This window comes from Pelmatolapia mariae, linkage group LG5 (genome assembly GCF_036321145.2).
Source record: "Pelmatolapia mariae isolate MD_Pm_ZW linkage group LG5, Pm_UMD_F_2, whole genome shotgun sequence".
NCBI classification, from domain to species: Eukaryota; Metazoa; Chordata; class Actinopteri; order Cichliformes; family Cichlidae; genus Pelmatolapia; species Pelmatolapia mariae.
This window is the reverse complement of record NC_086231.1, coordinates 37,985,262-38,012,654: the sequence shown is the minus strand read 5'-3', so window position 1 is coordinate 38,012,654 and position 27,393 is coordinate 37,985,262. Positions and strand designations below refer to the sequence as shown.

The 27,393-nt window shown below is 43.9% G+C and overlaps 3 protein-coding genes across 5 annotated transcripts; 1 reads left to right on the top strand and 2 right to left on the bottom strand.

The window, feature by feature from the left end:
• Positions 1 to 3,263: 3,263 nt before the first annotated feature.
• On the bottom strand, positions 3,264 to 6,542 carry LOC134627289 (zinc finger protein 250-like). Its single transcript, XM_063473248.1, has 2 exons — positions 6,190 to 6,542; positions 3,264 to 4,447 (listed from the first exon to the last, which is right to left on the bottom strand). Exons 1-2 carry the CDS (start codon positions 6,404 to 6,406, stop codon positions 3,669 to 3,671), a joined length of 996 nt encoding a protein of 331 aa, XP_063329318.1. The 5' UTR covers positions 6,407 to 6,542; the 3' UTR covers positions 3,264 to 3,668.
• A 1,455-nt stretch (positions 6,543 to 7,997) lies between these two features.
• zc3h11a (zinc finger CCCH-type containing 11A) lies at positions 7,998 to 25,895 on the bottom strand. Of its 3 annotated transcripts, none has more exons than XM_063474961.1 (17): positions 25,814 to 25,895; positions 24,560 to 24,632; positions 20,764 to 20,903; positions 20,557 to 20,676; positions 20,021 to 20,144; positions 18,908 to 19,105; positions 18,759 to 18,824; positions 18,493 to 18,666; positions 14,906 to 14,965; positions 14,720 to 14,818; positions 14,570 to 14,632; positions 13,968 to 14,480; positions 13,106 to 13,167; positions 12,514 to 13,000; positions 11,291 to 11,451; positions 10,957 to 11,159; positions 7,998 to 9,093 (listed from the first exon to the last, which is right to left on the bottom strand). In XM_063474961.1, exons 3-17 carry the CDS (start codon positions 20,815 to 20,817, stop codon positions 8,874 to 8,876), a joined length of 2,604 nt encoding a protein of 867 aa, XP_063331031.1. In that variant the 5' UTR covers positions 20,818 to 20,903; positions 24,560 to 24,632; positions 25,814 to 25,895; the 3' UTR covers positions 7,998 to 8,873. The 3 variants fall into 3 exon arrangements, with proteins under 3 accessions (XP_063331031.1, XP_063331032.1, XP_063331033.1); XM_063474962.1 differs by lacking the exon at positions 25,814 to 25,895 and adding an exon at positions 25,497 to 25,807; XM_063474963.1 differs by lacking the exon at positions 25,814 to 25,895 and having other exon boundaries at positions 18,908 to 19,072; positions 24,560 to 25,807.
• Positions 14,980 to 18,486, top strand: LOC134628191 (E3 SUMO-protein ligase ZBED1-like). The gene is made up of 2 exons (XM_063474964.1): positions 14,980 to 17,143; positions 17,233 to 18,486. Exons 1-2 carry the CDS (start codon positions 16,694 to 16,696, stop codon positions 17,623 to 17,625), a joined length of 843 nt encoding a protein of 280 aa, XP_063331034.1. The 5' UTR covers positions 14,980 to 16,693; the 3' UTR covers positions 17,626 to 18,486.
• Positions 25,896 to 27,393: the final 1,498 nt, after the last annotated feature.

Here is a 27,393-nt window from a genome sequence, read left to right as displayed (position 1 = left end):
GAGATGTGAGAGATTTGTGACGTTTAGCGTGTTTGGAGTGTGTAGTTAATGTGTTGTCTTGTGTAGTTAGTGTGTAGTGTTGTGGATAGTTTTGTGTTTTGTGTCAGAACAATGAGGCGACTGCTGTCTCCAGGTAGAAACAGGAGTGATACACCTGCTGCTGTCAGACCTGCAGGTATCAGGCTGTGATGTCCTCCTTTATAGTGGACAGAAATTATTTTTTTGGAGTGGCACAAATAATTTGTGGCATCTTATTGAAGAACAGCTGATTGTTCTGTAAATAGTTTGAAATGGTTATTTTTAAAAAAGGGTAAAAGGTAAATGGATGCAAATAACTTTGTTGTTTGCAAAACTTGTGCGTATGATTTTAAAATTGACAATTTATAGTTGCATTTAAAGTTATGAAATATCATTCATTAAAGATGTTTGTGGTTGTTACAGTAAAGAATATAACTTTTTCTACTCTGATTTTATGTTTTTTGTCTGATTTTAGATCAATTGTGTTAATACAGTATGTCAAAATGAAAACATGACTGTAAATTCAGGCACGTGAGGTTGTGCTGAAAACAATGATACCAAACAAGGCAAAGCAAATAGTTTTAAAGGTAAAATGTGGAGGGAAAATCAAAAGTAGTTAAAAATGGCCAATTATACCCTGGACCCCAGAGTGTTAAACGTTTTTTTAAAGTATGCAATAGTTACTTTTCAAGTAATTAATTACTTTTAGGATATTGTAACTCAGTTACTAACTCAGTTACTTTTTTGAAGAAGTAACTAGTAACTATAATTGAATTACTTTTTCAAAGTAACTTGCCCAACACTGCTCGTGACACCGTCACCTGCAAACAAGGGCACTTCCAGCTCTCATGAAGACGTGGTGGAGCCAGTCAGGCGCCACTGGTTCTGTAATACATGCAGAGCATCTCCTCACCCTGGACTCAAAGTCAGCTTCACTGTCATATGTAGAGTCATACACAGGAATTTGAAACTGTAATGCTGCCATGGCCCTCAGTGTACAACAATATAAAGACGCACTCTTTTTACAGTTTAGTTTACACAGTATTTCATATTCTGCTGTGATCAGTTTAGTTGTTTATATTTTTACATCCCATTGCACATATTTAATAGTATTTAATACTGCAGTGTAGTAGTTTTGACATTTATTACAGCCCAATGTTTGTGTTTGCATACATCCTTCACATTACTGCCACCTTCTGGCTGCAGTCAGCAAACTCCTGCTCCTCACATACAAGGTCTTAAATAATCAGGCCCCATCTTATCTTAATGACCTTGTAGTACCATATCACCCTATTAGAGCACTTCGCTCTCACACTGCAGGCTTACTTGTTGTTCCTAGAGTATTTAAAAGTAGAATGGGAGGCAGAGCCTTCAGTTTTCAGGCCCCTCTTCTGTGGAACCAGCTTCCAGTTTGGATTCAGGAGACAGACACTATCTCTACTTTTAAGATTAGGCTTCAAACTTTCCTTTTTGCTAAAGCATATAGTTAGGGCTGGACCAGGTGACCCTGAATCCTCCCTTAGTTATGCTGCAATAGGTGTAGGCTGCTGGGGGACTCCCATGATGCACTGGGTGTTTCTTCTTCACTCACTATGTGTTAATAGACCACTCTTCATTGAATCATACTCGTTATTAATCTCTGTCTCTCTTCCACAGCATGTCTTTATCCTGTCTTCCTTCTCTCACCCCAACCAATCACAGCAGATGGCCCCGCCCCTCCCTGAGCCTGGTTCTGCTGGAGGTTTCTTCCTGTTAAAAGGGAGTTTTTCCTCCCCACTGTCGCCAAAGTGCTTGCGCATCTTATTGTAGGGTCATTACCTTACAGTATAAGGTGCAGTGAGGTGACTGTGGTGATTTGGTGCTACATAAATACAAAGCGACCTGAGAGCTGACAAAGCTCGGTCACTGCTGGGAGCAGCTGGTCCATGGACAGCTTACACAGTGGGGTATGTGTGAGTATGTGTGAGCCGAACCTTCACCCCTGCTGAGCATCCATGCAGGCAGGGGCGGGACTTTGTTTCGATGGGCACACCAGGCAGTCAATCACATGCAAAGACAGACTGGGATCATACCATTATGTGAAAGAAGAAAGGGGGGCAGACGTTCTGAAGACAGCGAGTGTAGTGGTCCAGGTCCACGGAGAGACGGGGAGCTGGGTAAAGTCATTTTCCACTGTGGAGGACAAACAGTTTCAAACTTGTCCAGCAAATCCATCACAGCAACACAAACTGCCTCCTTTAAAAAGACTCGATGTACAGTTCAGCATTGAATGTGACATGACATGAAGTGTATATAAAGTGTGTTTGAATGCCAGAGATGCAGAAATGTGTGCATGTAGCACAGAGCCATGGCTCAGTGTCTGAGTGTGCTTGAAGCCACAAACAAGCTCAAACTTTGGACTTTGAAGCTTCTGTTCTTCACTTTGCACTGCAGAAATGTCAGGTTTTTACAACTACAGGTAACAAAAGAAAACAAAAAACTAATAAAACTGGACAGTAAGGACAATGAGCCACATATCAGCTGACAGACCAGGAGAAATCAGTCTGGTGGACAGGCTCTCCTCCACACTGTTCTTATTCATAAAGTGCTTTACAGAGCTGAGCATTACAGCCGACTGCTAAAGAGAGTGAGAGTAGGCTGACTCATAAACTCATTGTGGGAGAACAAAAGTGACTCTTAGTCTTATTGCTTCTGTCAACATGAGCTAATGTAAAAGTACTGGCCACAGCCACCCAGCCTGCTGACGTCATGTTCTGTACTGACAGAAGATGAACCGTGTTTAAAACTGATTTGTTGAAGCCAGCTTCACAGTTACATCAGAGGGCGGGGCTCCACGATGCACACGAGCCTTCATACGCTTTCATGTGCACTGGTCATGAAGGGAGCTGCTGTAACAAACCTGGCTGATGGAGGCCAGCCTCCCAGGCTGCTCCGGTCGGTTTTTGTCAGAGATCAGCAGGGTGGACGATTCTGAGCACTTAGAGCTGGGAGAGGCACCACTCCCACTTCACCTCCATCTGAACTGAACATCCCATGGTGGGCCATACTCATGAGATCTGAGCTCAGGAGCATTTAATCAGAGAGCCAGCCCAGGCCCTGGATCCTGACGATCGACAAGCTGTATTTAATATTTACAACTTCAAATGAAATCAGAGACGTTTTCAAACTGGAGCATAAAGATGGAGAAACGAAGAATTTAAACTGGATGTCATTTTAATGACAGTGTTGAAAGTAATGATTGGACTGGTGGTGAGGTGTGCGTGTTCCAGTAGGACGTGATGTTCTCACAGATTGCCACACTGAGCCTTCCACAGAAAGAGCAGAGAAGGAAACAAAGCATTATGAACCATGTTTGGGTAACATCCACAGGAACGGTCTGTGGCCTTAACAACAGCATGGCTAATTCTCACAATACTACAAAGATACAAAAGTCCAGCATTGAAAGAAAAAACAAAGGAGACATGGTTTACTCTCCCATCTTTAATGTCCAGCCTCGCCTGTCTGTGTAGCTACAACTACACTCATTAACACCAGCACACATCACCGGATCTGCAGTTGTCATGTTTATTGCACAACAAGACACAAGCACACACCACCACTGTACACCACTAGAAGAAACAGTTTTTGGTGTTTACACATGAAGCGGGTTCCTACTGGGACAACTTGCAGTGTGGCGCTCGGCTCCAGCCGGCCCTCTCTCTGGTGTGAAGCCTGAAGTGGGTGTTAAGATGAGCTGACTGGTTGAAGCATTTCCCGCAGACGTGGCAGCGGAAGGGCTTCTCTCCGGTGTGGATGCGGTGGTGCCTCTTCAACATGCTTACGGTGGTGAAGCTCTTCCGGCACACCGCACAGCTGTATGGCTTCTCTTTGGTGTGCCAGCGCATGTGGACCTCCAGCTGGCAGGCAAAGTTGAAGCCCTTCCCGCACTCATTGCAGCTGTGCCACCTCTGGATGCTCTGGCTCGGATGATGGGGGCGCGATGACGACGCCTTCAGGGACTTTACATTTTTAATCTGCAGTATGTGAGCACTTTGCTTTCCGTTTGAGCGCAGCAGCCCCTTCACCTGCTGCTCATTTCTCACAGTCCTGTGTGTCTTTGCAGCGGTGGCACGAGAATCACTCTGAGCTGCGTTAGCGGCCGCTGGCAGGCTGTTACAACACTGCTGTTTCCTGCAGTCCTCCCTGTCCGTCTCAGTCTTCACCTCTGGGGATGTAAGCGGAGGCAGGGAGGCGGTTTGGGCAGGTGGAGGATTTAACCTCAGCGGCTCAACGCTCCTGCAGTTTCCTTCCTCAGAGTTGCTTACCTGGTGCGAGCAGTGACTTTGAGCGTTTCTTTGTTCATCTTTGACGTGTGACAGCAGCCCTGCACTCCTTCCACACTCAGACGCACAGAGCTGACCGTCTTCCTGGGCCTGGACAGAGTGGGGTTCTGAAAGGTGACAGACATCACAGTCATGCTGGGTGGATTTATGCACGGTCAGTGAACACTACGATTCACAGTGGCGCTGTAGTGGATGCACAAATCTGCACATGTGAAGATGGCTGAAGCTGGAAACACGCTGAACACTGACTGTAAGTAAAAGCAAATGAGGAAGGAGGCAAATACAGCATGTATTTCCCTCCTTCCTCATTTGCTTTAAACACGCGTCACATGTTTCAGATCATCAAACCAAATGTGTAACCTTCTGCATCACTGAGGAGCACCTGGAAACACTCATCTACCTGCTTCGTTCTGCTTCTCCTCTGTTCTTTGCATCACTACCCACGCTCAATACTCTTGCTCTAGTCCAATCATCTTCTCGCCCGCATTCTTTGAGCCAATCAGCCTCCGCTTTGCATGCTTTAAATCTGTGCTCTCTGTCATTCTGCCTTTCAGACAACCCTCCTCCTCCTCATCAGCCTCATTCTTCATCTTCACTACCACTGCGTCCTGTCCTACATCCTATCTGCCATGACCATGATCAGAGTCTAATCATTCATTTCTCCATCTCAGTGAATCATGTTCAGTTCTTCCAAGTGATCTCCCCTTATTGAACTTTAATAAGTAAATATAAACACTGTCTTGTTTTAAAGGGGAAAAGCTATCCAAGCCGAGCTGGCTCTAATAAACTAATGGATGTGTGACCCTGAGTGTTTCACAGCCTTTCTTTGCTGAGTCGCTGCAGTTCAGCCATATCGTAGGTTGTTGAGCATGAACGGTTTAAGTCATGCCGTATTTATCACAGCAAAGCACAGTACTGGGATTAATGCTGATGTAGTGCAAAGACACACACTCTTACACTCTGAGGCGATGGATGCTGCTGTAAACAGAAATTTGTCTTTTTACTGATATACAGTTAGGGTCAGTGTAAGGGTCAGTGTATGGGTGTCTAACAGATACACCCTACACATGTTGACTGGACACACACCGATTGTGCCAAAGCAGTTAGAGTGTGTCTCCCTGGTGCCTGGAGGTCTATCTACAGAAACGTGTTTCACAAGGACAAACTGAACAGTGGGTGTTTTGGTTTCCAGCACACAAACCTTTGGCGATCTGCAACAACCAGAGTAAAACTTGTGAACGCGGTATTGTTAATTGATGTGAGTCGAGTTCACACAGACGTGACTATGGTCTCATTACACACAACGTCCTCGGTTTGTTGAAATAATCCCGTCCACAAACTGGTCGCTACTGTACCGACACTCATCTTTCACTAAAGTCACTGTTTCCACGTCAAGGTGGTTAGAAAGGAGGCGGAGTCAACTCGACCCGCTCTCCCTGCCCAGTGCGCGCTCCCGACGCAGGGGAAACCTACCCTTCCTACGACACCGGCACTGGGCATCAGTTAAAATCTTAACAATTAGGTTAAACGACTAGTACGTCTGGTACCGACTAGCGAAAACAGCGACGGTTAGCGATCACGTGTCGGTCCCAGTCCAGCCCGTGTCTGGATCTGGCTGTTTGAAACTGGCTCCTCAGGAAACTCTCTGACGTCATGTTTCTAGTCATCAGCCTGGGTTTAGTTGATTTTTACAGGTTAAACTACCAACAGTGTTGTTTCCAAACCCAAAAGGGCAAACTGCATTCGTGTGTCTGTGCTAGCACACCTGTGTGTCCCAGCGGTAGCTCCCACATAGCTCTATGTGGGAGCTACCGCTGGGACACTGAGTGACACTTGGGCTGGTTTTTACCAGTGAGCGCCGTGAGCCGATGCTCTTCACCTGACTGCAGCAGTAGCCGCTGGACGGCCACATTCAGGAGCCGTTTGAGTCGCTCGTTCTCCTCCTTGGAGCGCAGGATTTCACTCTGGTACTCCACCACCGTGTCTTTTACGGCGCGAAAAATGTCTTCGGCCGCCGCCGTGAGCCTGTCGTTTAGAAACACGTTGAGGAGCTCCAGCTTGGTCATGTTTTCAACCGCTTTCTCTGAAGACTCGGTGTCCTTCTGTTTACATCCTCTCCGACGGAAGCTAAGACACACCGGCTTCTGCGAGCTGTGTGACGCCACCTGCTGCCTGGAGGGGCCATTGACACGGCTTCTTCTTCTTCTTCTTCGACGTTTTTTTGGCAGTGGGCAAACAACAATGTGGTGTACTACCGCCACCAACTGGCTTGGAGGGTGGACCAGAATTCGCTCATACCAAATAATCAAAAGTTAATTAATTAATTATCAAAAAAATCTACCATATCGTCCTGTCTCTGCATACAAATTAGTCTTAGAAACTGAAATAAAGCCATAAAACGTTCACATCTGGAGTTCCTTTGCAATAAATCCTTTCTATCTAGTTTCATCTTTTTTTCTACAGGTTTTCAATCAGTTGACTTCTTTCTTCCTGATAATTTTGACAGTGCAACAACAGAACATGTTAAATGGTTTCAGTTATTCCACAGCGACTACATCTCCCTGTTTCATGTTTCCCTGTAATGAATGTGTCCAAATCTGAATTGAGATATGATTGTCTCCTCTCTCCTGGTCCTCCCCGTGCTTCTCATGTTCCCTGTTTCCCTTTGAATAGAATAAAACCATCTCCCTGTCCTCTCCCCCTTCCACCACTTTTGCTATCATTTTCTCTTTTACCATGCTCTTCATTTTAGCTTTGCTAGCACTGATATTTAAAACCTCTTGATCTCCGTTAACAGCCTGCTTTGCAATTCTATCTGCCACCTCATTACCAATAACACCATAACGTGCGTGCTGGTATCCATATGAATTTATCAATCCCATCATATTTATTTTGTAGATTGTTTGTAAAATCTTTATTAAAATTTCTGGTTTGCCTTCTGAAGCTGGCTAATGATGAACCGAGTCTGACTTTGACACATCACAATCCAAATCCTTTTTTAACCCAGTGGAAATTACCTGGTCACAATAGCTCCAACATGGTAAGAACGCAAACTGACATATATATATATTCAGATTCAGATTTCAGAAGACTTTATTTATCCCCAAGGAGCAATTAAGAGACTGACCTTGCTGACCGTACATACAATACACAAACATCACATTGGGGAGACAGGTCAGGCTAGGTACGCACGAGCAGCGACCCGGAACTGAAAAATGGAAAAATGCACAACATGGGGAAAGACGAGTAGAAAAAAGAACTCCCCCCAAACTGAGCTCCAACAGGGAGATATATATATATATATATATATATATATATATATATATATATATATATATACATATACAAGCACACATATGCATGTATGTATATATATATATATATATATATATATATATATATATATATATATATATATATATATATATATATATATATATATATATATATATATATATATATATATACACACACACACACATATACATATACATATACATGCATATGTGTGTGTATATATATATACACACACATATGCATGTATATGTATATACATGCATATGTGTGTGTATATATATATATACACACACACACACAGATATGTGTATGTGTGTAAATGAATAGTAAATAATAGTAAATAACAAACAAGAATTCGAATTAATTCAAAATAATTTTTATTTACACAGTAAATGTACAAGTCACTCTGAATAGTCAGCCTGTGTGAGAGGGTCAGGACAGAGACAAAGTAAGCTGATCTACTAACAGACCAAACAAAAAATCATCTGTAGGCAGTACTGCTAAAATCAAAGTCCCCCCCGTTTCCTTTTTCATTGTATAAAGAACATAGAAACCTGTGAAACAGTCCCTGAGCTGTTCATAAATAACAAACGAGAGTTCTTACACACTGACACCAACTGTTCTAGGTTAAAAGGACGTCCATTACTAAACATAAGTGATGAAAGAAACACACACATTAATAAAACATATAAAGTGAGTACAGTCACAGGCAGGGGATAGACTCGATCACATGTGAATGACTGCACACACGCCTTTCCAATAAATTAATTTAAACGGTGATCATCGTAGGTTCTGTGACACAGTCCTCGCTGAAATCAAACTGATCTCTTTCATCACTGTCACAATGTGGGAACAGGCTCATCCACTCACAGAACAAACGCATAGTTCTGTTGCATACACAGTATACAGATATAACTTCTCTCTAAATGAACAGCATCCACACAAACCTAAGCGCATCTCTAACACAACAGCTTTTGTTGGAGTGGGATCATAAACACACATGATGAAGAGGACTGAGGCCCTGCAGAGTAATTCCTCCATCATCAAATATTCACCTGAAGAGGAAATTATAGAAGACTGTCTTTGAGAGAAGATGATGAAAATGTAAAGAGCAACATATGGACTCATAGGTTAAAAAAAGTTATTCTAAGAACGAAATACATCTAAACAGCCCAACATCTACCATGGAGCTAAGTCACACAACCCAGAGAGACACAGGGGCCGACTGCTGTCCTCTCAGCTGTCAATCATTTCAGAAAGCTCTTGCAGCAGGTCGTCCTCTCCGATACTGGGGTCCACATCATCATCAAGGTGGTCGTCAGTAAACTCATTGATCAGCTCCTCGAAGTCATCCATGGCAGAGGTGGAGGCAGCAGCGCTCGAGGTGGAGGCAGCCCGGGATGCTGCAGTGCTGAGCCTCCTTGATCTGGGCTGAGAGGGTGTCTTCTGTACTGAGCTGAATGACAGAAAGCCTTGTTACTTACTTTGTTACTGAAATGCTACATTCCTGTAAAAAAAACTTCAATCCTGATCTATTCACACTGGGATTATAGCTGCAGACAGCTAGAAATGACCGAGCAATCAGCCACAGACCAGAATCAGGAGATTTCTGGTGTTCTGACCACCTCAGGAGGAAGAGCAGGTCAGCTACTAACTGGAAGCTTGGTGGTTCGGTCCCTGGCTGCTCTAGTCGGCATGCCAAATACCCTCCGTCAAGATACTAACCCCAAGCTGCATCCACTGGAGTTTACGTGTGTGTGAATGTTAGAAAAAACATGCTTGTGTGAATGAGCCAAGTTGTATAAAGTGCTTTGAATAGAAAATATGACACATGACCAATTTCACACAAACTCAACAGAGAAAAACTGACATGCTCTCAGCGAGGAACCTCTTCACCAAGAGCAGAGACACAAATAAATCTCAGGGAGCCACTACAAAAACAACAGGTCAGACACTCGTACAGCTGACACCCGTGGCTCACGGGGTTGCCATGGAGCTTGCAGCAACTGAACAAAAACCCAAGATTGGGTACCAAGCCCCTAATACAACTGAAGGTGCATTGAGTACGAGAGCAGCCAATCTGAAAAATAGGATCATTTTTGACCCAGGATGAAACAACAAACATCCATGAGTACATCAGGAGACGGCTAGCACAGACCGCACGCTTAGTGAATACCTCACTGAGCAGAAACCCAAGAAAGAAGAGGAGCGAGGAGAAGAACAGTCATGGAAGGACAGGACTCTGCACGCTATGTACCACCGGCAGACAGAGGAAGTGGCTGAAAGGCAGCACAGGAACAAGCTCTGAGCACAGATCCATAGAGGCTGGGGTCTATCACACCAGGCAAGACCCCAGGCTGTGTAAAGATGCCCCTGAGACAATCCAGCACATAGCAGCAGGGTGCAAGATGCTAGCAGGCAGGGCATACATGGAACGCCATAACCAAGTGGCCGGCATAGTATACAGAAACATCTGTGCGGAGTATAACCTGGAAGTCCTGAGGTCAAAATGGGAGACGCCCCCCCAAGGGTGGTGGAGAATGACCGGGCTAAGATCCTGTGGCACTTCCAGATACAGACGGACAAAATGGTGGTGGCTAACCAACCGGACATAGTGGTGGTAGACAAACAGAAGAAGATGGCCGTAGTGATCGATGTAGCGAATGACAGCAACATCGGGAAGAAGGAACACGAGAAGCTGGAGAAATACCAAGAGCTCAGAGAAGAGCTGGAGCAGGTGTGGAGGGTGAAGGTAACGGTGGTCCCAGCAGCAACCATAAAGCTCAGACAAGCTCAGACAAGCTCAGACTGGTTTCCCAAACCTGATAGTAAGTGTACTGTAGTCAAAGGGCTTCCATAGTTACTAGATCACAATCCAACATAGCACATTTGATGTGCAGTCAACAATGGGGCAAAGCGTCACATCAGTGTGGACCAACATCTCTGAGGAATGTTTCCAGCACCGTGTTCAGTCTCTACCACCAAGAACCAGCAGGCAAAACAGGGCCTATCACAGTAATGACTGTGTGTTTCTAATAAAGTGCATACCGAACATTAGGGCTGCACGATTTTGCATAAAATGAGAATCACAAATTTTTTGCTTAGAATTGAGATTGCGATTTTCTAACGATTAATTGTGCAGCCCTACCGAACATAAATATTTTATTTTCTACTGCCACTTGGTACTTTTATTGTTCTTTCCCCAAAGCCAGACTGGGAATGAAACCAATGAGCACTCAGCTGGGGGGCAGCTTCCTCGAGCCCCTGAGCCAGCAGCACACTAACTCTTATCTGTTTTTCTGTTTGGACTCTTGTTTACCTTTGGGGCACCGTGCAGGAATCTCTGGTGGTAGCACCACTGATGGGCAGACTGCTTTCTGGGCCTAGACTCTGTTTGAAGACAGGGACAGTCTGAAGCTCCTCTCCTGTTGGGCTAGAGCTGGAGGCAGACTCCAGCTGGGTGACGTGACTGTGGGGCACAGCAGAGCTCCGCGGAGCATCCACGCCGGTGGATGGGAGAGTCTGACGAGGCAAAACAAATTCACAGCACACGAGTAATTAGTCCCTCCTCCTTCATCTGCATTTCTCTATACAGGATTATCACAATAGAAATTAAATATGAAGTGCATCACACTGAACACATGCACCCTTACATGTCTGTCACTGTTTCGTGGCTCCTCATTCAGTGCAGAAGGGCTGTTTAGAGGTTTAACAGCAACTACAGCAGACTGTTCTGCTCCCCGCCTCCTCTGGCCAGGCTTAACCAGCACTGCAGGCTTCATCACAGATGGTTTCACATTCAGTTTCGGTCTCTCTGTAAGTACAAAGTAATGCCGATCAAATGCTTTAGTCTGCAGAGACTTTCAGATCCTGCCTCACACCGTAGTTTGGTCACTCTGGTTAGAATTCACATGCTTTTGTTTCTTTTCACATAAGAACTATCAGAGCGAACCACAGTGTGTCACTACAAACTACAAGCACTGGGAAACTGTTTGGCTCAAACTTAGCATGCACCTCCTGGTTGGGTCAGTTTAAGGTCAGCTTACAGTGCGGGGAAAGGACTATTTGACCCCCTGCTAAATTTGTATGTTTGCTCACTTACAAAGAAATGAACAGCTTCTAATTTGTGTTTAATCCTTGTTGGCAGGTACAACTGTAAGACATTTCTTTTAGGTGGTCACCGGGTTTAAGAAACTCTCAGGAGGGGTTTTTTCTTGCTTGGCCACTCAAAGTTTCAGTTCCTCCCACAGATAAAGGACCAAACACTGGCTCGTCTTAGCTGTTCTGGCAGAGGGAAGCAGGTTGCTGTCCAAGACGTTACCATGCATGGCCCACTCCATGCAGTGGAGTCACAGTTGCTTGACTGTGGGATGGTGCTCCTTCAAACACCGTGAGTCAAACTGATGATAAAGGACTTGATTTTGGTGTCAGCGACCACAAGCCTTCTCTGCATGGTTTAAATGTCCACTGGCAAAGTAAACACGGCTCTGTAAACGGTCATGGACTGATTCTTATACAGCACTTCTCTACTCTCCCAGAGTACTCAGGGGGACTTTGTGGGTGTGAGTTACATCCATTATGGTACAGTTTAACTACACCATACCAATGTATAGCTTTTATGTAATGCGTTTTCTTTTCTGGATTCCTGGTTGATATTCTGCCCCTCTCCATTAAAATGATTGATTAAAACGATCCCTGGCTGCTCCAGGCTGCAAGCCAAGTATCCTTGGGCAAGATGCTCACCCCATGGTGCTCTCTGATGCATCCACCGGAGTGTGAATGTGTGAATGTTAGAGAGAAAGCACCTGTGCATAGATAAAGTGCTTTGAGTGCTCTGGGAGCACTTGGCTTACAATAGAAAGATGTGTGACAGTACCTTTAGTATCTGCAGTGTGCTCTGGGGACTCCTGATTCGTGTCCATTGTTTCCTCAGCAGTAGAGGCTCCTGTCACACGAGGCTGCTTGAGTGGTGACAGTGCAGTGGACGTCTTTTTGTCTGGAGCGACCCTGGAGCTGGACTTTGTCCCAGCCTGCTGTGGTGAAGAGCTCTGCACAGTAACAACAGCAGCTGTTGTTTCCGGAGCGGCCACACCGTTTCCAGGTGATGCAGCCGTTGACCTGAGAGTAATCAGCTTGCGAACAGGAACTCTTTCGGTGGAACCGGCACGTGGAGTTTTGGAGGAAGGCGAGGAGGAGCGCGGTGATGAAGGAGCCTTCCTTTTGAGGGTACTGCTGGCATTCTGATTCTGAGAAGGCTCCGTTTCAGGTTCTCCCACTTTGCCTTGTTCCAACATTTCCTGCTTTCGAAGGCGTTTCTCCCGCATGATCTCCTCAAAGGTCTTCACCTTGATATTGTTACTGGTCTACAAAGAGAGAAAATTAGCATTGCCAACAGCCTGCCTGATGACAAAGAAAATAACACTGAATAAACACACAGAAAGCCTTCTCTCCTGGTTTGCAGACAGTACCTGGGATTCAGGAGATGGACTTCTGTGTGGCTTGTTTGTCTTCTCTGCTGCGATGCTGCTAGCTAAGTTCAACATAAGGTTCATGTTAGTGTTTCAAAACCATGTTAGGAGAAAACAAAACAATCCAGCAACACTTTACTATATGGTCTACAATCTCTGTGTAAACAATTTATGACCCTCATCCAATCAAATGTCTGTAACTGGGCAGAAAACTGTGGTTTTTGGCAGAAAACAGATCTGAGGCATTGTGGGAGTTAAGAGGAAACCAGCTGCAGTCTCAGATGGACGTCTGTTTGGAAGCGACAGCAAAGGTAGGTCTGATTTATGATGTTACTGTTTATCAGTCGTGCATGCATATTTGTGGTCTTCTTTGACTGGTTCAGTGAATTTTGGTTGGGATGTGACGAAACCTGCAGACACTGTGGACTCTGTGAGATCTATCGGCTTTTAGAAAACGTGTGGTTTGCTTGGGTACACGGTGTGATGGCTCGGTCGTTTGTGTTTTGTGAGAAAATGATACTTCATTTGCAGCATGCGGCGTCAGGGGCACGTGGTAAGCATAAAAACACCCTTATGGAGCGGCTTAATCTCGCCTAATTTCCAGCCATTTTACAGCAAAGGAGACACGCAAAATAGAAGAAATGAATAACAGAACATCTATTCATCCACTCAGGGGAATTATGGTCTTTGTCACGGCCTGTGTTATACAGTCTTACCAAAAGTTCATATTAATAGAATGTCCCCCCAAGTGTTACCAACCAGTCAAAACCAAATGCCATCAGAAAGACATTGAAACAGTGTAACAGATGTGCATGCACTTCCTGTAATAGCACAGATGTAATATGCAAAAAAGCAGCCTTACTTTGGGGGGCCAGTTTCTTAATGTGCAGCAGGCGGGGCTTCTTGGCACCGCTCTCCTCAGTAGAAGACCTCTTCCTGTTTTCAGCGTCCACTGCCTGCTTGAGCTGACTCCTTGCTGCCTTCTCCATGCGGATTTCTTCCAGGGTCTTTACTTTAATCCGGCCCACGTTTGTGACCTCAGGCCCAGCTGTGTGGGCCTCCTCCTGGCTCTTGCCCTGATCTCTCTCTGCTGTGTGATTGACCTCAGGGCGGGGCTTCTGTTCCAGTTCCTCCTCTTGTCTTTTCTTCTTGTCGTGAAGAATCTCAGAAAATGTTTTGACATTGTAGATGGAAGTGTCGTTCATGGCGATGGCTCGCTTTGCTCCACTGTTGGCTTTGCTCTCGGTGACTTCTGTGGCTCTGGTGTTTTTCTGGTTCTCGGGCTGGGACCTCACCGCCTTCTCCTGTTTGATCTCCTCCAGAGTCTTTATGTGGATAAGCTCAGGAACCTTCTGTGACACCGCACTGCTCTCAGCTGCAACCATGACAACACGTTCTAGCGCATGGCTATGATTTATATTATTCCACAATCAATCTGAGTGTAGCTCATATCAGACTGCTTACCTGGTTGAGTGGGTGCAACAGGATCACAAAGCAATCCAAGTCTTTCCTTTACAGGTTTGAGAGCTGAAGAAACAGAAGACAGACGAGGCTTCAGTGTGAAGGGCAGCATAATGAGTCAGAGGCCACAGCTGGAGCTCTTATAGCACTGACCTTTGTGAGGGGGCAGAAATGGTTGGTCCACATCCACGACCCTACCCAAACGCTTAGCCAGACTCCTTTTCAGGGGGACATCTTCTGCACTTCTTAGATCTACATCAAGGACAAGCAATGAGCTTTTAATCTCTACATTATTACTCACAATAGTATCTGACAACTGCAGCAAGAGAGCAAGTTTACCAGTGCTGTCAATCTTTCTCCCAAGTCTTTTAGTCACACTAACTCTGGCTCCCCCAGGCTCTAAAAACACCAGAGAGATTAGAGTTAAAACACAAGAGCGTCTCTGAACACAGAACATGTTGAAGTTTAAAGTAGGGCTGAACGATATATCGCATTTGCGATAATATCGCGACATGATCAAGTGCAATTTTCTAACCGCAAAGGCTGCGATTATACTCTGTTTACGTGACATGCGCGAGTAAAACATGTGATATGATCAAACGAGATTGTCTAACCACAGAGGCTGCACTCTGGTCACGTGACACGGGGAGCAAAGTTTTGAAACAGTCTACCGAGAGTGAACTAGCAAGCAAAGCTGTAGCCTACACAATGGCCTCAGGTTCAACAGAACCAGAGCCTGCGGGGATGCTAGTACCAAAGAGGAACTGCACATCAGCCGTGTGGGAATATTTTGGGTTTAAAAGAGATGATGTCGCACAGAGTCAGGTACTGTGTAAAACCTGTCTTGGTAGAGTTTCTACATCTCGGGGAAACACTACGAATTTGTACCAGCACCTTAAGACTCAGCACAAAACAGAGTATGATAGATGTATGGCTAAAAAAATCTAGTAGTGTGCAGAATAAACCTAGTAACGTTACTCGGCAAGGATCACTGACCGAACTGTTTGAAGGTGTTACGCCATATGAACGCACTTCAAAACGGCACGTGGAAATCACCAAAGCAGTAACCCACTCCATCGTGAAAGACATGATGCCCGTCAATACGGTGACCAAGCCTGGGTTCAATAATTTGGTAACTACACTGGATAAGAGGTACAGAATGCCCTCCCGCACGTATTTCAGTCAGACTGCAATACCCGAGCTACATATGCAATGTAGGCGGAGGGTTGCAGCGGAGTTAAAGGCTGTTGAGTTTTTTGCGGCGACAACAGACATGTGGTCAAGCCGTACAGCAGAGCCCTATCAAAGTCTGACGGTGCATTACATTACCGAAGACCTCCACCTCGAAGCTCGCAGCCTACAAACGGCCTACTTCCCCGAAGACCACACAGGGGAAAACATTGCTGCTGGCCTGAGAGAGGGGCTTGCGTGTTGGGATCTCCCTGAAGACAACCTTGTCTGCATAACGACGGACAACGCGTCAAATATGGTGAAAGCAGCACAGCTGAACGAATGGACCAGGCTCCAGTGTTTCGGACACAGATTACATCTTGCTATTGGTAAGTTACTGCCGTGAGAGAGAGAGAGAGAGAGAGTGTGCGTGTGCATGCATGTATGCGCGAGCCTGTGTATCACTCTCTCCCACAAACACACCACACTATTATTTATCTTGTTCTTTACTGCTGTTAATTCTAGATATGTTATGTCAACCCCACACTGATGTACCCACCTCTTCTTATGTATTTTCTTTTTTGTTTTTGTCTTATGGTCTTATGTTCTTGTATGTCATGATGTATGTAACAATAGCTTTGGCAACACTGTTCCCATAGTCATGCTAATAAAGCAACTTTGAATTTGAGAGAGAGAGAAATGGTGAAACCTTGCATCATAACTGCAATTGTATGATTAACACTAATTTTACTTTTTACTTTATTTTTTTTCCCTCCAGAAAATGCAATCAAAGATGGTAGAGTATCAAGAGCAATTGGGCTGTGCAAGAAGTTGGTGGGGCACTTCTCGCACAGTTGGAAGAAAAAGGCAGCACTCACTGAGGCACAGAAGGAGCTTAAGCTTCCTGAGCACTCTCTCATTACTGAGTGCCCTACAAGATGGGGGTCCAAAGAGAAAATGATTGCCAGAGTGCTGGAACAGATGAAAGCCATATCGCAGGTATTGACAGGTGACCGACATGCACGCTCCCTCATCCCAACCTGGCAGGATGCTGAAGTGTTGGAGTCCATTCATAAGGCACTGCATCCTCTCTCCGAATTTACTGATGCTCTTTCTGGAGAAGAGTATGTGAGCATCTCCTACCTCAAGCCAGTTCTCCATCTTCTGGCAACATCAGTCTTGGCTGAAGATGCTGAGGACACTGATCTGACTAGATCAATTAAAACCAAGGTCCTGGCATACCTCAACGACAAGTATAGTGACCTCAACACCCAGGAGCTTTTGGATGTTGCGTCGTTCATGGACCCTAGGTTCAAAACGCAATACATCAGCGCAGACAACCTTCCTGCCATTAAGGCCCGACTGAAGACAGAAATGGTGGAATCGGCTAGACGTACACATAATCAGGTAAATCCTTGAAAATTATATTTCCACAAACACATAATATTTATATATAAGCTAACTGCAAAACTAATGTCTCTCTTCCCATCTGGCAGGAGAAGAGGTCTCGCACTGAAACTGCTCAAAATTCTCCAAGTGCACAGGCCTCTGGGGGAAAGGCAAAGAAGACTCTTGGTAGTCTTTTTAAAACCAGTGCGGCCTCTTCAGCTTTGCCTCTGCCACTTGAAGATGTCGTGGAGGCAGAGTTGAATAGTTACCTGTTGACCCCTGTCATTGACGGAGAGGATGATCCCTTAGCCTGGTGGAAGGTGCACAACATTCACTTTCCACGACTGTGCAAGATGGCCCGCAAATATCTGTGTGTGCCAGCCACAAGTGCCCCCTCAGAGCGTCTGTTCAGCACTGGAGGGAATATAGTGACCTGCACTCGCTCATCCTTAAAGCCAGCAAAAGTAGATATGCTGGTCTTCCTAGCAAAAAACCTGTGAGCTAGGATGATTATGGCTAGCTGAGCCATACTCATTGTGCACTTTAGTTTGTGCTGTGTTGCTGTTACTTACTGCAGATAATCAAGATGTTCAGCCAGTTTTAATTTAAAGGCGTGTTTGTGTGTGTGTTTATACAATTGCTATTATGTTTGCACTTTATGTGTAATGTTACTGACTGCAGAGATCAGTAAGATGTGTGTATTTTTTATTTATTAGTTTTATTTATTTAATATTATTTTTTAATTTAATGACTGTCTAGTAGTTCACAGATGTCGAAAAACTGAGTGTGGTAAAGCCACTGATTTTTTTATGTATATTTCTGCAATCTGCACATTGTACTGACTTTCATTTTAATGTTTACACCAGGGTTCCTTGTCAGCACTTTATGCTCAGATGTTTGTAAGCTAAAAATAAACTATTGTGTATGTTCAAATATACTGTTGTGATTGAAGAAGTTAAATAAAAATGTCAGTCATCAATTCATGCATCACCTCATGTCATCATAACAGAGGTCTGTCTTCCAGGAAAGAACAGTTTAAAATTAATGTAATATAGTATTGGCCATACTATATGATGTATTGCTTGTCTTTGTTTAATAATACAGAAGACAAAGACCTTAAAAAATAATCGCATCGCAATATTGGGGCAAAAAATCGCAATTAGATTATTTTCCATAATCGTTCAGCCCTAGTTTAAAGTAGATCTGCCTCAGCAGCAGCAAACAGGAGGACAGCGCCACCAAAGTTACACAGCAGACTGGAAAAACGCAGCTGGTCACGATTTGAACACATTTGGAGGATCAGAACAAGCAACGTCATACACAGCTGGGACCTGCAAGACAAAGTCCACAAAGTCCACACTTTTTACCATCTCTTGAGTCAAACACATCTGGTCGAAATAACGTCTGAATGTTTTCTTTCTCCACACTGGTGGATGTTTCGGTAGTCTGGAGGGGGTAACCGGCCCTCTTCATGCTGGCCTTAAGGGCTTTCCTTAGCCGGATCTCCTCCAACGTGCTCACTCCAAAGTTCAGTGAATCGTCTGTGAAGACAAAAGATTTTATGAGATGTGGTTAACTCACAAACCGAGATACGATGTAGGGTGTGAGCTTGTGTCTCTCTGCTGTCTCGCACCTGATTTGGGCAGCTTTCTAGGAGAAGGGCCACCCTTTCCCTCCTCTCCCTCTTCTGAGAACTGGTCTGAAAGACATCCGTGATGAGAATCAAAAAAATATTAACTTCATTGCAGAAATACATGTTTTTTAAAGTCAGATTCAGCTCACCGTCCTCATCCTCATCATCGTCTGCTGGATTAATCACGACTGGTGGATGGGTGGGGCTCGGTACCGGCTCCTGAGTTTCAGTCTTGACACTTCTGAGCTGAGGGTTGACTGTGGCTGCCGGGACAGTCTGTTCCTCGTGGTGCTGTTCCTCCTCCTTCTTTCCGTCTGGGACGGTAACAGCCATGGTCATTAGTAGGGCTGGGCCATATCATACATGGTATGAGAACACGCATGCGCAGTGCCTTTGTTTTCATACGCACATGGAGGAAAAAGCATGGCGGCAACGGAGAACGAGAAGGGCGAAAGCGGATCGTTGAATGAAACGGATGAACCAGAATTGGTTTGTAAAAATGCTGCAACTTCAGTGGTGTGGAACTGGTTTAGCTTTCGTCCATCAGATACACAACAAAGCACTATTTTTGGTAGAGCATGCTAGCGGGCCGTCGTTATTACCGTGTTGTTTGGAAAATACGGCACACTTAAAATCAATCCTTTGATTTTTCTGAAAATCGACAGTGCCCCTTATAATCCCGTGTGCCTTATGTATGAACTCTGGTTGTGTTTACTGACCTCCAAACGATTTTATGTGCTACACGGCGCTCGAATGTCAAATGTTTCAGTACGACTTTGCTAAGCTACGAAGCCGCACCGCTGGATGGATTGTCGGAGCATTACGGCTATCGTAGGCAGGAGCCTCGCGGAGTGATACGTACTGTGCTTCAACATAATATTACCGTATTGTGTGTGTATAACCTCTTTTTAAGTTTTATGGATATTATACATGGTTATGCTGAGGATATGTCGGCCAGTTTCCACTGGAAATGCCTTTTGGTTAAACTGTCAGCAAGGAATTTGCATTTGCACTGTTACATTTTTATATAACTTTAATGCACATAAAAAACAGCTGCTTGTTTAAGTGAAAATACATTGATGGGGTTTTTTTGCACTAATAAAGCTGTGGAGTTGTAAAGTGTTTTGTCTAGTGTCAATTATATCGTTATCGCAAATTTTCAAATGCATCTGGTGCTAAATATTTTCGGTCATATCGCCCTGCTCTAGTCAGCAGCATCTTGCTGTAGTGGATGTAAAATGTCTGTGTGTGTTTAAACTCACTTTTATCAGGCTGGACAAAGACACCCTCTATGTAGCGAGGCTTTTCATGGTAGAAGGCACAGTGTGGCTTCTGGCAGCCTGCTGGCTGCTTCTCCCAGTAGCATGCGATCTCCTTTCGATTTTTCTGTTTTGATGAAGAACATGTAAACATTATGTGGTGTCCATCTGAAACAACATGCATGAGGAGAAACGCTCCTCACTCTCAGAGGAGGCTCAGAGTTTAGTCTAGCCTCCCTCTTGTCATAAATGGCTCCTCCTAACACAAACCACACTGTGCTTTGTAACACCACTCTGGACTATGTAGCTAAGAACTGAATGAGAGGGAACGTGCCACCGTTTTAACCAGCCTTGTGTTTCTGAACAGCACTTCACATTGTAGAAATCTGAAAGAAGGAGTCAGGAGTGGAGATCCTGGTTTACAGGGAGGCGTGGGTTTTTTTACTCTTCATTAATGGCCATTCAAGACACACACAGCCTCGACTGGGCAAAGCCTGAAGGAGATGACTTCAGCTTTCTTCCATTTACATTTTGCTTACCGTTATTTTCATGTGGCGAAACTTGCAGACAGCACGAAAGCAGCGTCCTTCCTGCCAGAGGCTGCAGGTGGTCTCGTTGCCCATAGCTGCCTCGCAGTGTCTGAACGGACAACTGTCTCCCTGCACAGACAAACAGTAAGCTTGGACTCTTCTTTCTGGTCACCAACACCTTCTAACCCAATGTGTGCATGTAGCAGGCTTGTTTACTTTGCTGCAGGTAGAATAGTAAAAGAAGTAGCAGTCGTCTCCATGGCTGGTCATAGTAAAGCTGTTTTACGCGGTGGTGATGAAAAGGAACGACCTCTAAACCCAGCAGCTGGTTCTCTTATGGGCCGACAGGAACCTCCCTGACAACACAGAGCACAGAAACCAGACATCACATTTCAAACCAAACCAACACCTCTGGATGTTTTTCAAGGGAATAGGGCTGTTCAATATAAAAACATCTATCGTTTCATTTTACGCTATCGTTTGTTTCGTGGTGTCGCAAAATAAACTGTTTACAGCAATATTTGTTCATGGTGTTGATGGTCACTGTAGTGGCTATATTCATTTCTTAAAGTTCTCTTTCTCTTATATTTAATATAACCACACTACGGACGGACAAGCGCCTGTTTTTATGCGTTGTCGTTAGCAACAACGACGGTAAAACCATCGCGTGTCCGCTTTTTTATTTTCCACATAAACCTTTCACAATAAAGCTCAAGATCCTGTTGAGACTTTTCAAAATAAACTGAATCACGTGAAAGATGCAGAGTGTTTATGGATGAGAAGCAACAAAGAACCGTCAGGTGCTAAAAAATAAACCTTAGACTCAAACGTTAGAACAGGCTTTTCCCCGCAGCACGCCGTGTAATAAATACAAAGAAAACGGCGGCCATTACAACTTATGTCTAAAAATGTATCGTTTCATGCATCGGTTAAAACACTCGACTCCAGGTACACGACGCCCAGCTGGAAACACTTCACGCAAGTCGAGCTGCCCGAGATTCACAGAATTTACAGAAAATGTTACATGTTTGTGATTTATATCGTTGTCAGACGATAGATGTCTTATCTCGGGATATGAGATTTTGGTCATATCGCACAGCCCTAAAAGGGAATATTTAAACGCTCAGTGTCAGTGTGTACCAGGAACAACACAGGGATGCTGTGTTGCCCAAATGTCTACAAATGCTTTGGTTTTTGTAAACAAACAAAACAAAAACAGACATTACTTGGATACTTTGTTTAACACAGAGCTGTGTAATGAGCCAATGTGTGAGCGTTTCACCCATAACTGCAATACATTCTCGAGCAGCTGTGGATGAAAAGGCTCCACACACTGATACACAACAGCAGCAGTGATGACAATGGCATAGTTTAATGTGGAAGCACGCACACACACACACACACACACCGTGAGGACCAAACAGCAGCGCTGGTCCTGCATTAATATTAGTCAACTCCGTGATGCCCTCGGTTCCTTTAACAGTTTCCTCACCGACACTGTTAGTGACCTGGGTGTATTTTTGGATAGCTCTTTTAAGTTCGACAAACAAGTGTCTTCTGTTGTTAAATCTTGCTTTCATCAATGGCGTCTTATTAGCAAGGCCAGACACTGTTCCGCATAGGGACCTTGGAAAGCTTATCCACGCCTTTGTGACATCTAGGTTGGGTTATTGCAACTCACTTTACTTCGGTCTTAACTCTACTCTCCTCCATAGACTCCAAATTGTTCAGAACGCAGCTGCTCGTCTCCTTACTGGTAGTGGGCGGCGTGTCTCTATTACCCCTGTCCTTGCTGATCTGCATTGGCTTCCCGTTAAGTACCGCATTCAATTCAAAATCCTGCTGCTTACCTTCCAAATTATTAACAATATAGCGCCAAGCTACCTCATTGAGCTACTTAGATCATACACCCCTACTAGAGCATTAAGATCATCTTCCCAGTCACTCTTGGTACTGCCGAGATCTCGGCTGAAGACTAGAGGTGACCGCGCGTTTGCCTTGGCTGCACCCGATTTATGGAATAACCTCCCCATCGCTATACGCGAGTCTGATTCCATCCATTCCTTCAAATCTTATTTAGCCTCGCCTTTTCTACCAGTTAACGCTTGCTTGTTAGTTAGCTTAATGCTTATTCTTATCTTCGGCTTACTCTTAATTACTTTTAATCATTTTTAATTTTTTGATTGTTTTATCCTTTACACTTAGTTTTCTTTTACGCTTTTATATGCAATTCTTTTGCCTTTGTGTTTTAATGCCATTCAACCTGCTAGCACGTTTTGGTACCTTGCCATAGCCCTCATCCTTCCCTGTTACTTCATCCTACTCTCTAGCATGTTAAGCACTTTGGTACACCACTGGTTTTTAAATGTGCTATATAAATAAAGTTTGTTTGTTGTTGTTGTTGTTGTTGTTAGTCAAACTCGCTGACCTGAGGGTCGTTAGGCTGGACAATCAATTACTATTTATATTAATTCTACACCATCATACCGTCTTGTTTTCAGCAGCGCAAACACGTTGCATCAAAGCACAGGGCGAACCTCAGAATGCTGATATGCTGGCATTTCTTCACCGCAGCCAGCACTGTAATTGTATCCGATTACTCGATTGAATAATCGATAAATTAATCGATTACTAAAACAATTGACAGCTGCAGCAGTAGTCTGAGTACAGCCAGAGCTACAAAATGACCTCCAGCAGGCCGCTGATGTGAAGGTCTCTGATCAAACAATCAGAAATGGACTTCATGAGGGTGGCCTGAGGGTTGACATTTGCCACTGACCTCCAGGTCCACCACTGGTGCCCTACGCTGCTGCAGTGGGTCCTGGGATCCTCCTGGTGCACGACAATAACCACAATATGTCCCTGTATATGTATTCAACACATATGTAGGACTGCTTTCTTCCATTTGTGCAACATCTCTAAAGTTAGAAATATCCTGTCTCAGAGTGACGCTGAAAAACTAGTTCATGCATTTATTACTTCCAGGCTGGACGACTGTAATTCATTATTATCAGGATGTCCTAAAAACTCCCTGAAAAGCCTTCAGTTAATCCAAAATGCTGCAGCAAGAGTCCTGACAGGGACTAGAAAGAGAGAGCAGATTTCTCCTGTATTGGCTTCCCTTCATTGGCTTCCTGTTAAATCCAGAATTCAAAATCCTGCTCCTCACATACAAGGTCTTAAATAATCAGGCCCCATCTTATCTTAATGACCTTGTAGTACCATATCACCCTATTAGAGCACTTCGCTCTCACACTGCAGGCTTACTTGTTGTTCCTAGAGTATTTAAAAGTAGAATGGGAGGCAGAGCCTTCAGTTTTCAGGCCCCTCTTCTGTGGAACCAGCTTCCAGTTTGGATTCAGGAGACAGACACTATCTCTACTTTCAAGATTAGGCTTCAAACTTTCCTTTTTGCTAAAGCATATAGTTAGGGCTGGACCAGGTGACCCTGAATCCTCCCTTAGTTATGCTGCTGGGTGCTCCCCATGACACAATGAGTGTTTCTTCTTCACTCAATTTTTAATTCAGTTCATTTTATTTATAAAGCACCAACTCCCAACGTTCACCCAGCACTTCCACAGAGGGTCTTTGTCAGCCCCTCCCTCAGCCTGGTTCTGCTGGAGGTTTCTTCCTGTTTAAAGGAAGTTTGTCCTTCCCACTCTTGCCAAAGCGCTTGCTCATATGATTGTATTCTTTACTTTACAATAGAAAGTGCCTTGAGGTGACTGTTGTTGTGATTTGGCGCTTTGTACAAAACAATGAATTAAATTAAGCACTGCTAAGGTCACCGAGGACCGCTACCAAGTTTAGCAGCACTAAAAATCCAAATAAAGATACTTAGGGTCAAAGATATTTGACCAATTTGTAAACGTTCTGACTCTGTACATCACCAACTAGATTTCAAGTCAAACAACAAGAAAACTTAAAACAACAATTTGACAAATTTGTAGAAAAGGCAAAAATACTGCAGTGAGAGTAATCTGTAAAGCTGACCTGTACTCATGTGAGTTACCTGAGGTAGTAGAGAAGTGGTCTGCCTCTTGAGTGCACAGCTGGTACGGAGTCTCCACAGTAGTAAGGAAATCCTGAAGGAACACTTGATCCATGAGATAAGAGGAAAAGTGGGGTGGGTCTCCCAAAGACATTAGTCTTCCTACGACATCCCATTTCTGAGACATCCTGATCTCTGCCAAACCGCTAAACAATACTGATGCTGATGCAATAAAGTCCTTTGGGGATTTCTTGTAAATCATCATTGATACTATTTGGTGTGGCTACTGAAATAAATAAGTAGGGGGACATAAACAGCATGAACAAGAAAAAATAGAAGAAACTAAGTGATGTGGGAAAAAAGTTGAGAAAGGTGGGGTGGTTGGTGGGAAAAAATCCTCAGCTTCTTCTTGGGCTTGTTGGCATTTTACACATTTTGTGACATTTGAATGCTGGAGGTTGGGAGGAAAAACCGTGCAGGACTTTCACGTCTTGATTACCAAATGCTGGAGAAAAAAAATCTTCTGCCAATCAACTGGGGGCAAATTATCCATATCCAGGGATTCCCAAAGAGGGCCAAGAGGATGGGTTTAAACCTACAAATACATCAGAAACACTCCCCGGGGAACTGAACAGTGGTTATTGAAAGACAAACAGGACAAACACATTTCACACAGCAACATGAAACAAGTGTGCTCGACGATCGGACACACTGACATACTTTTACACTTCAAGTGTCTCATGCAGGAAAATCTACAAGTGTCGTTTTTGGGAGGCTTCACTCTACACACGGAAGCCTCAGCCTGCCAGTGACAACTGGCCTTAATTATGATCGTCATCTTAATTAGGACACAAACAGCAATTAAACTGAAACACTCAGATAACAATAACGAATCTCAAACTCGACGAAAATATAAATTTAAAGAGCAAGACAGCCAAGAAAACATTCACATACTTACTGTTGAATTACAAAAAGTGTCTCAAAGCTAATGAACTACGTGACTCCCAGTCGGAAAATGACTTGACTTTATAGTTAACCTGGCTAACTAGTCTCTAGTTTAAAAATGTGAACTCTTAAATTATTACGATTAATAGATGAGCACTTTTTAGCTCGTGTACATAACAGAGGCCTACCGAAACCTTGGACGGTTAGCGACCTTATCGTTAGCTAAGCGTTCAGACGGTCGTTTATTACCGTGGTATTCACGTTCGTGTTATAACGTTTTAATGTAACTGCATACATATGATGTAAACAGTGTATGTAGTGTTCAATTACCAGTTTAAAATTTAAAAAGATATTTGAAAACTTGTAGAATATAGCGAGAAAAACCCGAGTCTGCTCGAAGAAAACCAGAACTGCTCTCTGACTCAAGCAAAATGGCGACGGTGGAACACAAATACGAGGGGGTGGCCTGTGTGCTGTGTTCAAGTCGCAAGGAAAGATCGGACATTCGAAAACTTCTACCACGTCTACAGCAAGACTGTTATACACTCTCTAGGGGCTATGTCAGCAAAGACATTCATTCTGCTATGGTAACCCTTAGTTAATCACAATCTGGGGTAGAAATAAATAAATAAGAACCGTGAGTAATTATGAACTATTTAGATGGGCCAAATCTGGTTAGTTAGGGTGCAAACTACTATCGCGGCTATGTTGTGATCCACACAACTTATTTTAAATACTGTCAAAATTACACTGCATTGTGCAGAATTCGCATTACCATAAGCTCCCTCCAACATCAGAAACGCTAACTAATAATCACACTGAAAGAAAAATTAGTCATCGCTTTGTGATTTCAAACGTGTGCTTTTTATTTTGAAAAGTAAAAACCGGAAGTGCTTTGTATATTACTTTGGTGGGTTTGACAGTAGGGTCCGTGCTAGTGATGGTAAATTCGATTCTTTTTACTGAATCGAGTTTGAATGAGTCACTCACCAAAGTGAATCGGGTTTGAGTCATTTGAGTCACTGAGTCAGTTGCCCAGAGAGTGCAAAAAATATACATTTTCACTCAAACTTAATTTGTTTCTCTTTTCATGTAAATCCTACTGCTAAGATGAGTGATTGAAAAAGAAAAACAACTAGTTTTATAGAGCAGAAAAGAGCAAAAAAAAAGATTTCTAAAGGGAACATTTATTTTTATTTTATTTTATTAGTATTTTCCTCAGATGTGTCAAATATATATTTTCTCATCTAAATGTCCACTGAGCTGTGTGCCAGGGGGCGGTAATGCTCCTTAACATTGGTTGCCAACCAAGAAGAAGAAGAAGAAGCTGTGAGCGAGGAGGGAGGGGGTGAGTGAGTAGCTGGCCGTTTCTCAATTCTCAAGTACGCGAGTACGTACTCGCGTTCTCGGCCAGTACGTACTCGCCGAGAACGCACGGGAGTACAGACTCGCCGAGAACGCGAGCACGGACTCGCGATTTGTACAATTGGAACACCAGCGTACGTGATGATGTCACAGGTCCGGAGTTTCTACTGCCGTCCCCTCTTAATTTAACTGTGAGTAACATGTTATGAAGCTTAACTTTAATCACAGCCAAACCGGTTTACTCAGGAACAAATAAAACACTGAAATAAACCAAACATTAACATTTAGAAGTGATCTATGTGACTTATATATCATTTTTAACCTCAGTAGTGAAACCTCTATTAATAATAATAGTGTACATGTACATACCTGTACATACCTTAATAAAAACAAGCAGGTGAGATGTTGGAACGCTTCTATTTTTATTTTAGTGGACACTCAATACTATAGACAGCTGCTGGGGTTTCTTTAACCTGAGTAGTGAGAAGACCGCGAGCGGGGGGGGGGGGTTGCAAACGATGTGCCGGGAGTCCGCTGTTGAGTTT

What these genes read in the sequence shown, in the direction of transcription:
- LOC134627289 (XM_063473248.1), bottom strand. Translation starts at nt 6,406, where the DNA reads ATGACCAAGCTGGAGCTCCTCAACGTGTTTCTAAACGACAGGCTCACG. An exon ending in TCGGCTCACGGCGCTCACTG is followed by an intron (nt 4,448 to 6,189) that starts GTAAAAACCAGC and finishes GTCACCTTTCAG; the next exon opens with AACCCCACTCTGTCCAGGCC.
- zc3h11a (XM_063474961.1), bottom strand. Translation starts at nt 20,817, where the DNA reads ATGACCAGCCATGGAGACGACTGCTACTTCTTTTACTATTCTACCTGC. An exon ending in CTTTGTCCAGCCTGATAAAA is followed by an intron (nt 19,106 to 20,020) that starts GTGAGTTTAAAC and finishes GATATGGCCCAG; the next exon opens with CCCTACTAATGACCATGGCT. An exon ending in TAGAAAGCTGCCCAAATCAG is followed by an intron (nt 18,667 to 18,758) that starts GTGCGAGACAGC and finishes TTGTCTTCACAG; the next exon opens with ACGATTCACTGAACTTTGGA.
- LOC134628191 (XM_063474964.1), top strand. Translation starts at nt 16,694, where the DNA reads ATGATTGCCAGAGTGCTGGAACAGATGAAAGCCATATCGCAGGTATTG. An exon ending in CTAGACGTACACATAATCAG is followed by an intron (nt 17,144 to 17,232) that starts GTAAATCCTTGA and finishes CCCATCTGGCAG; the next exon opens with GAGAAGAGGTCTCGCACTGA.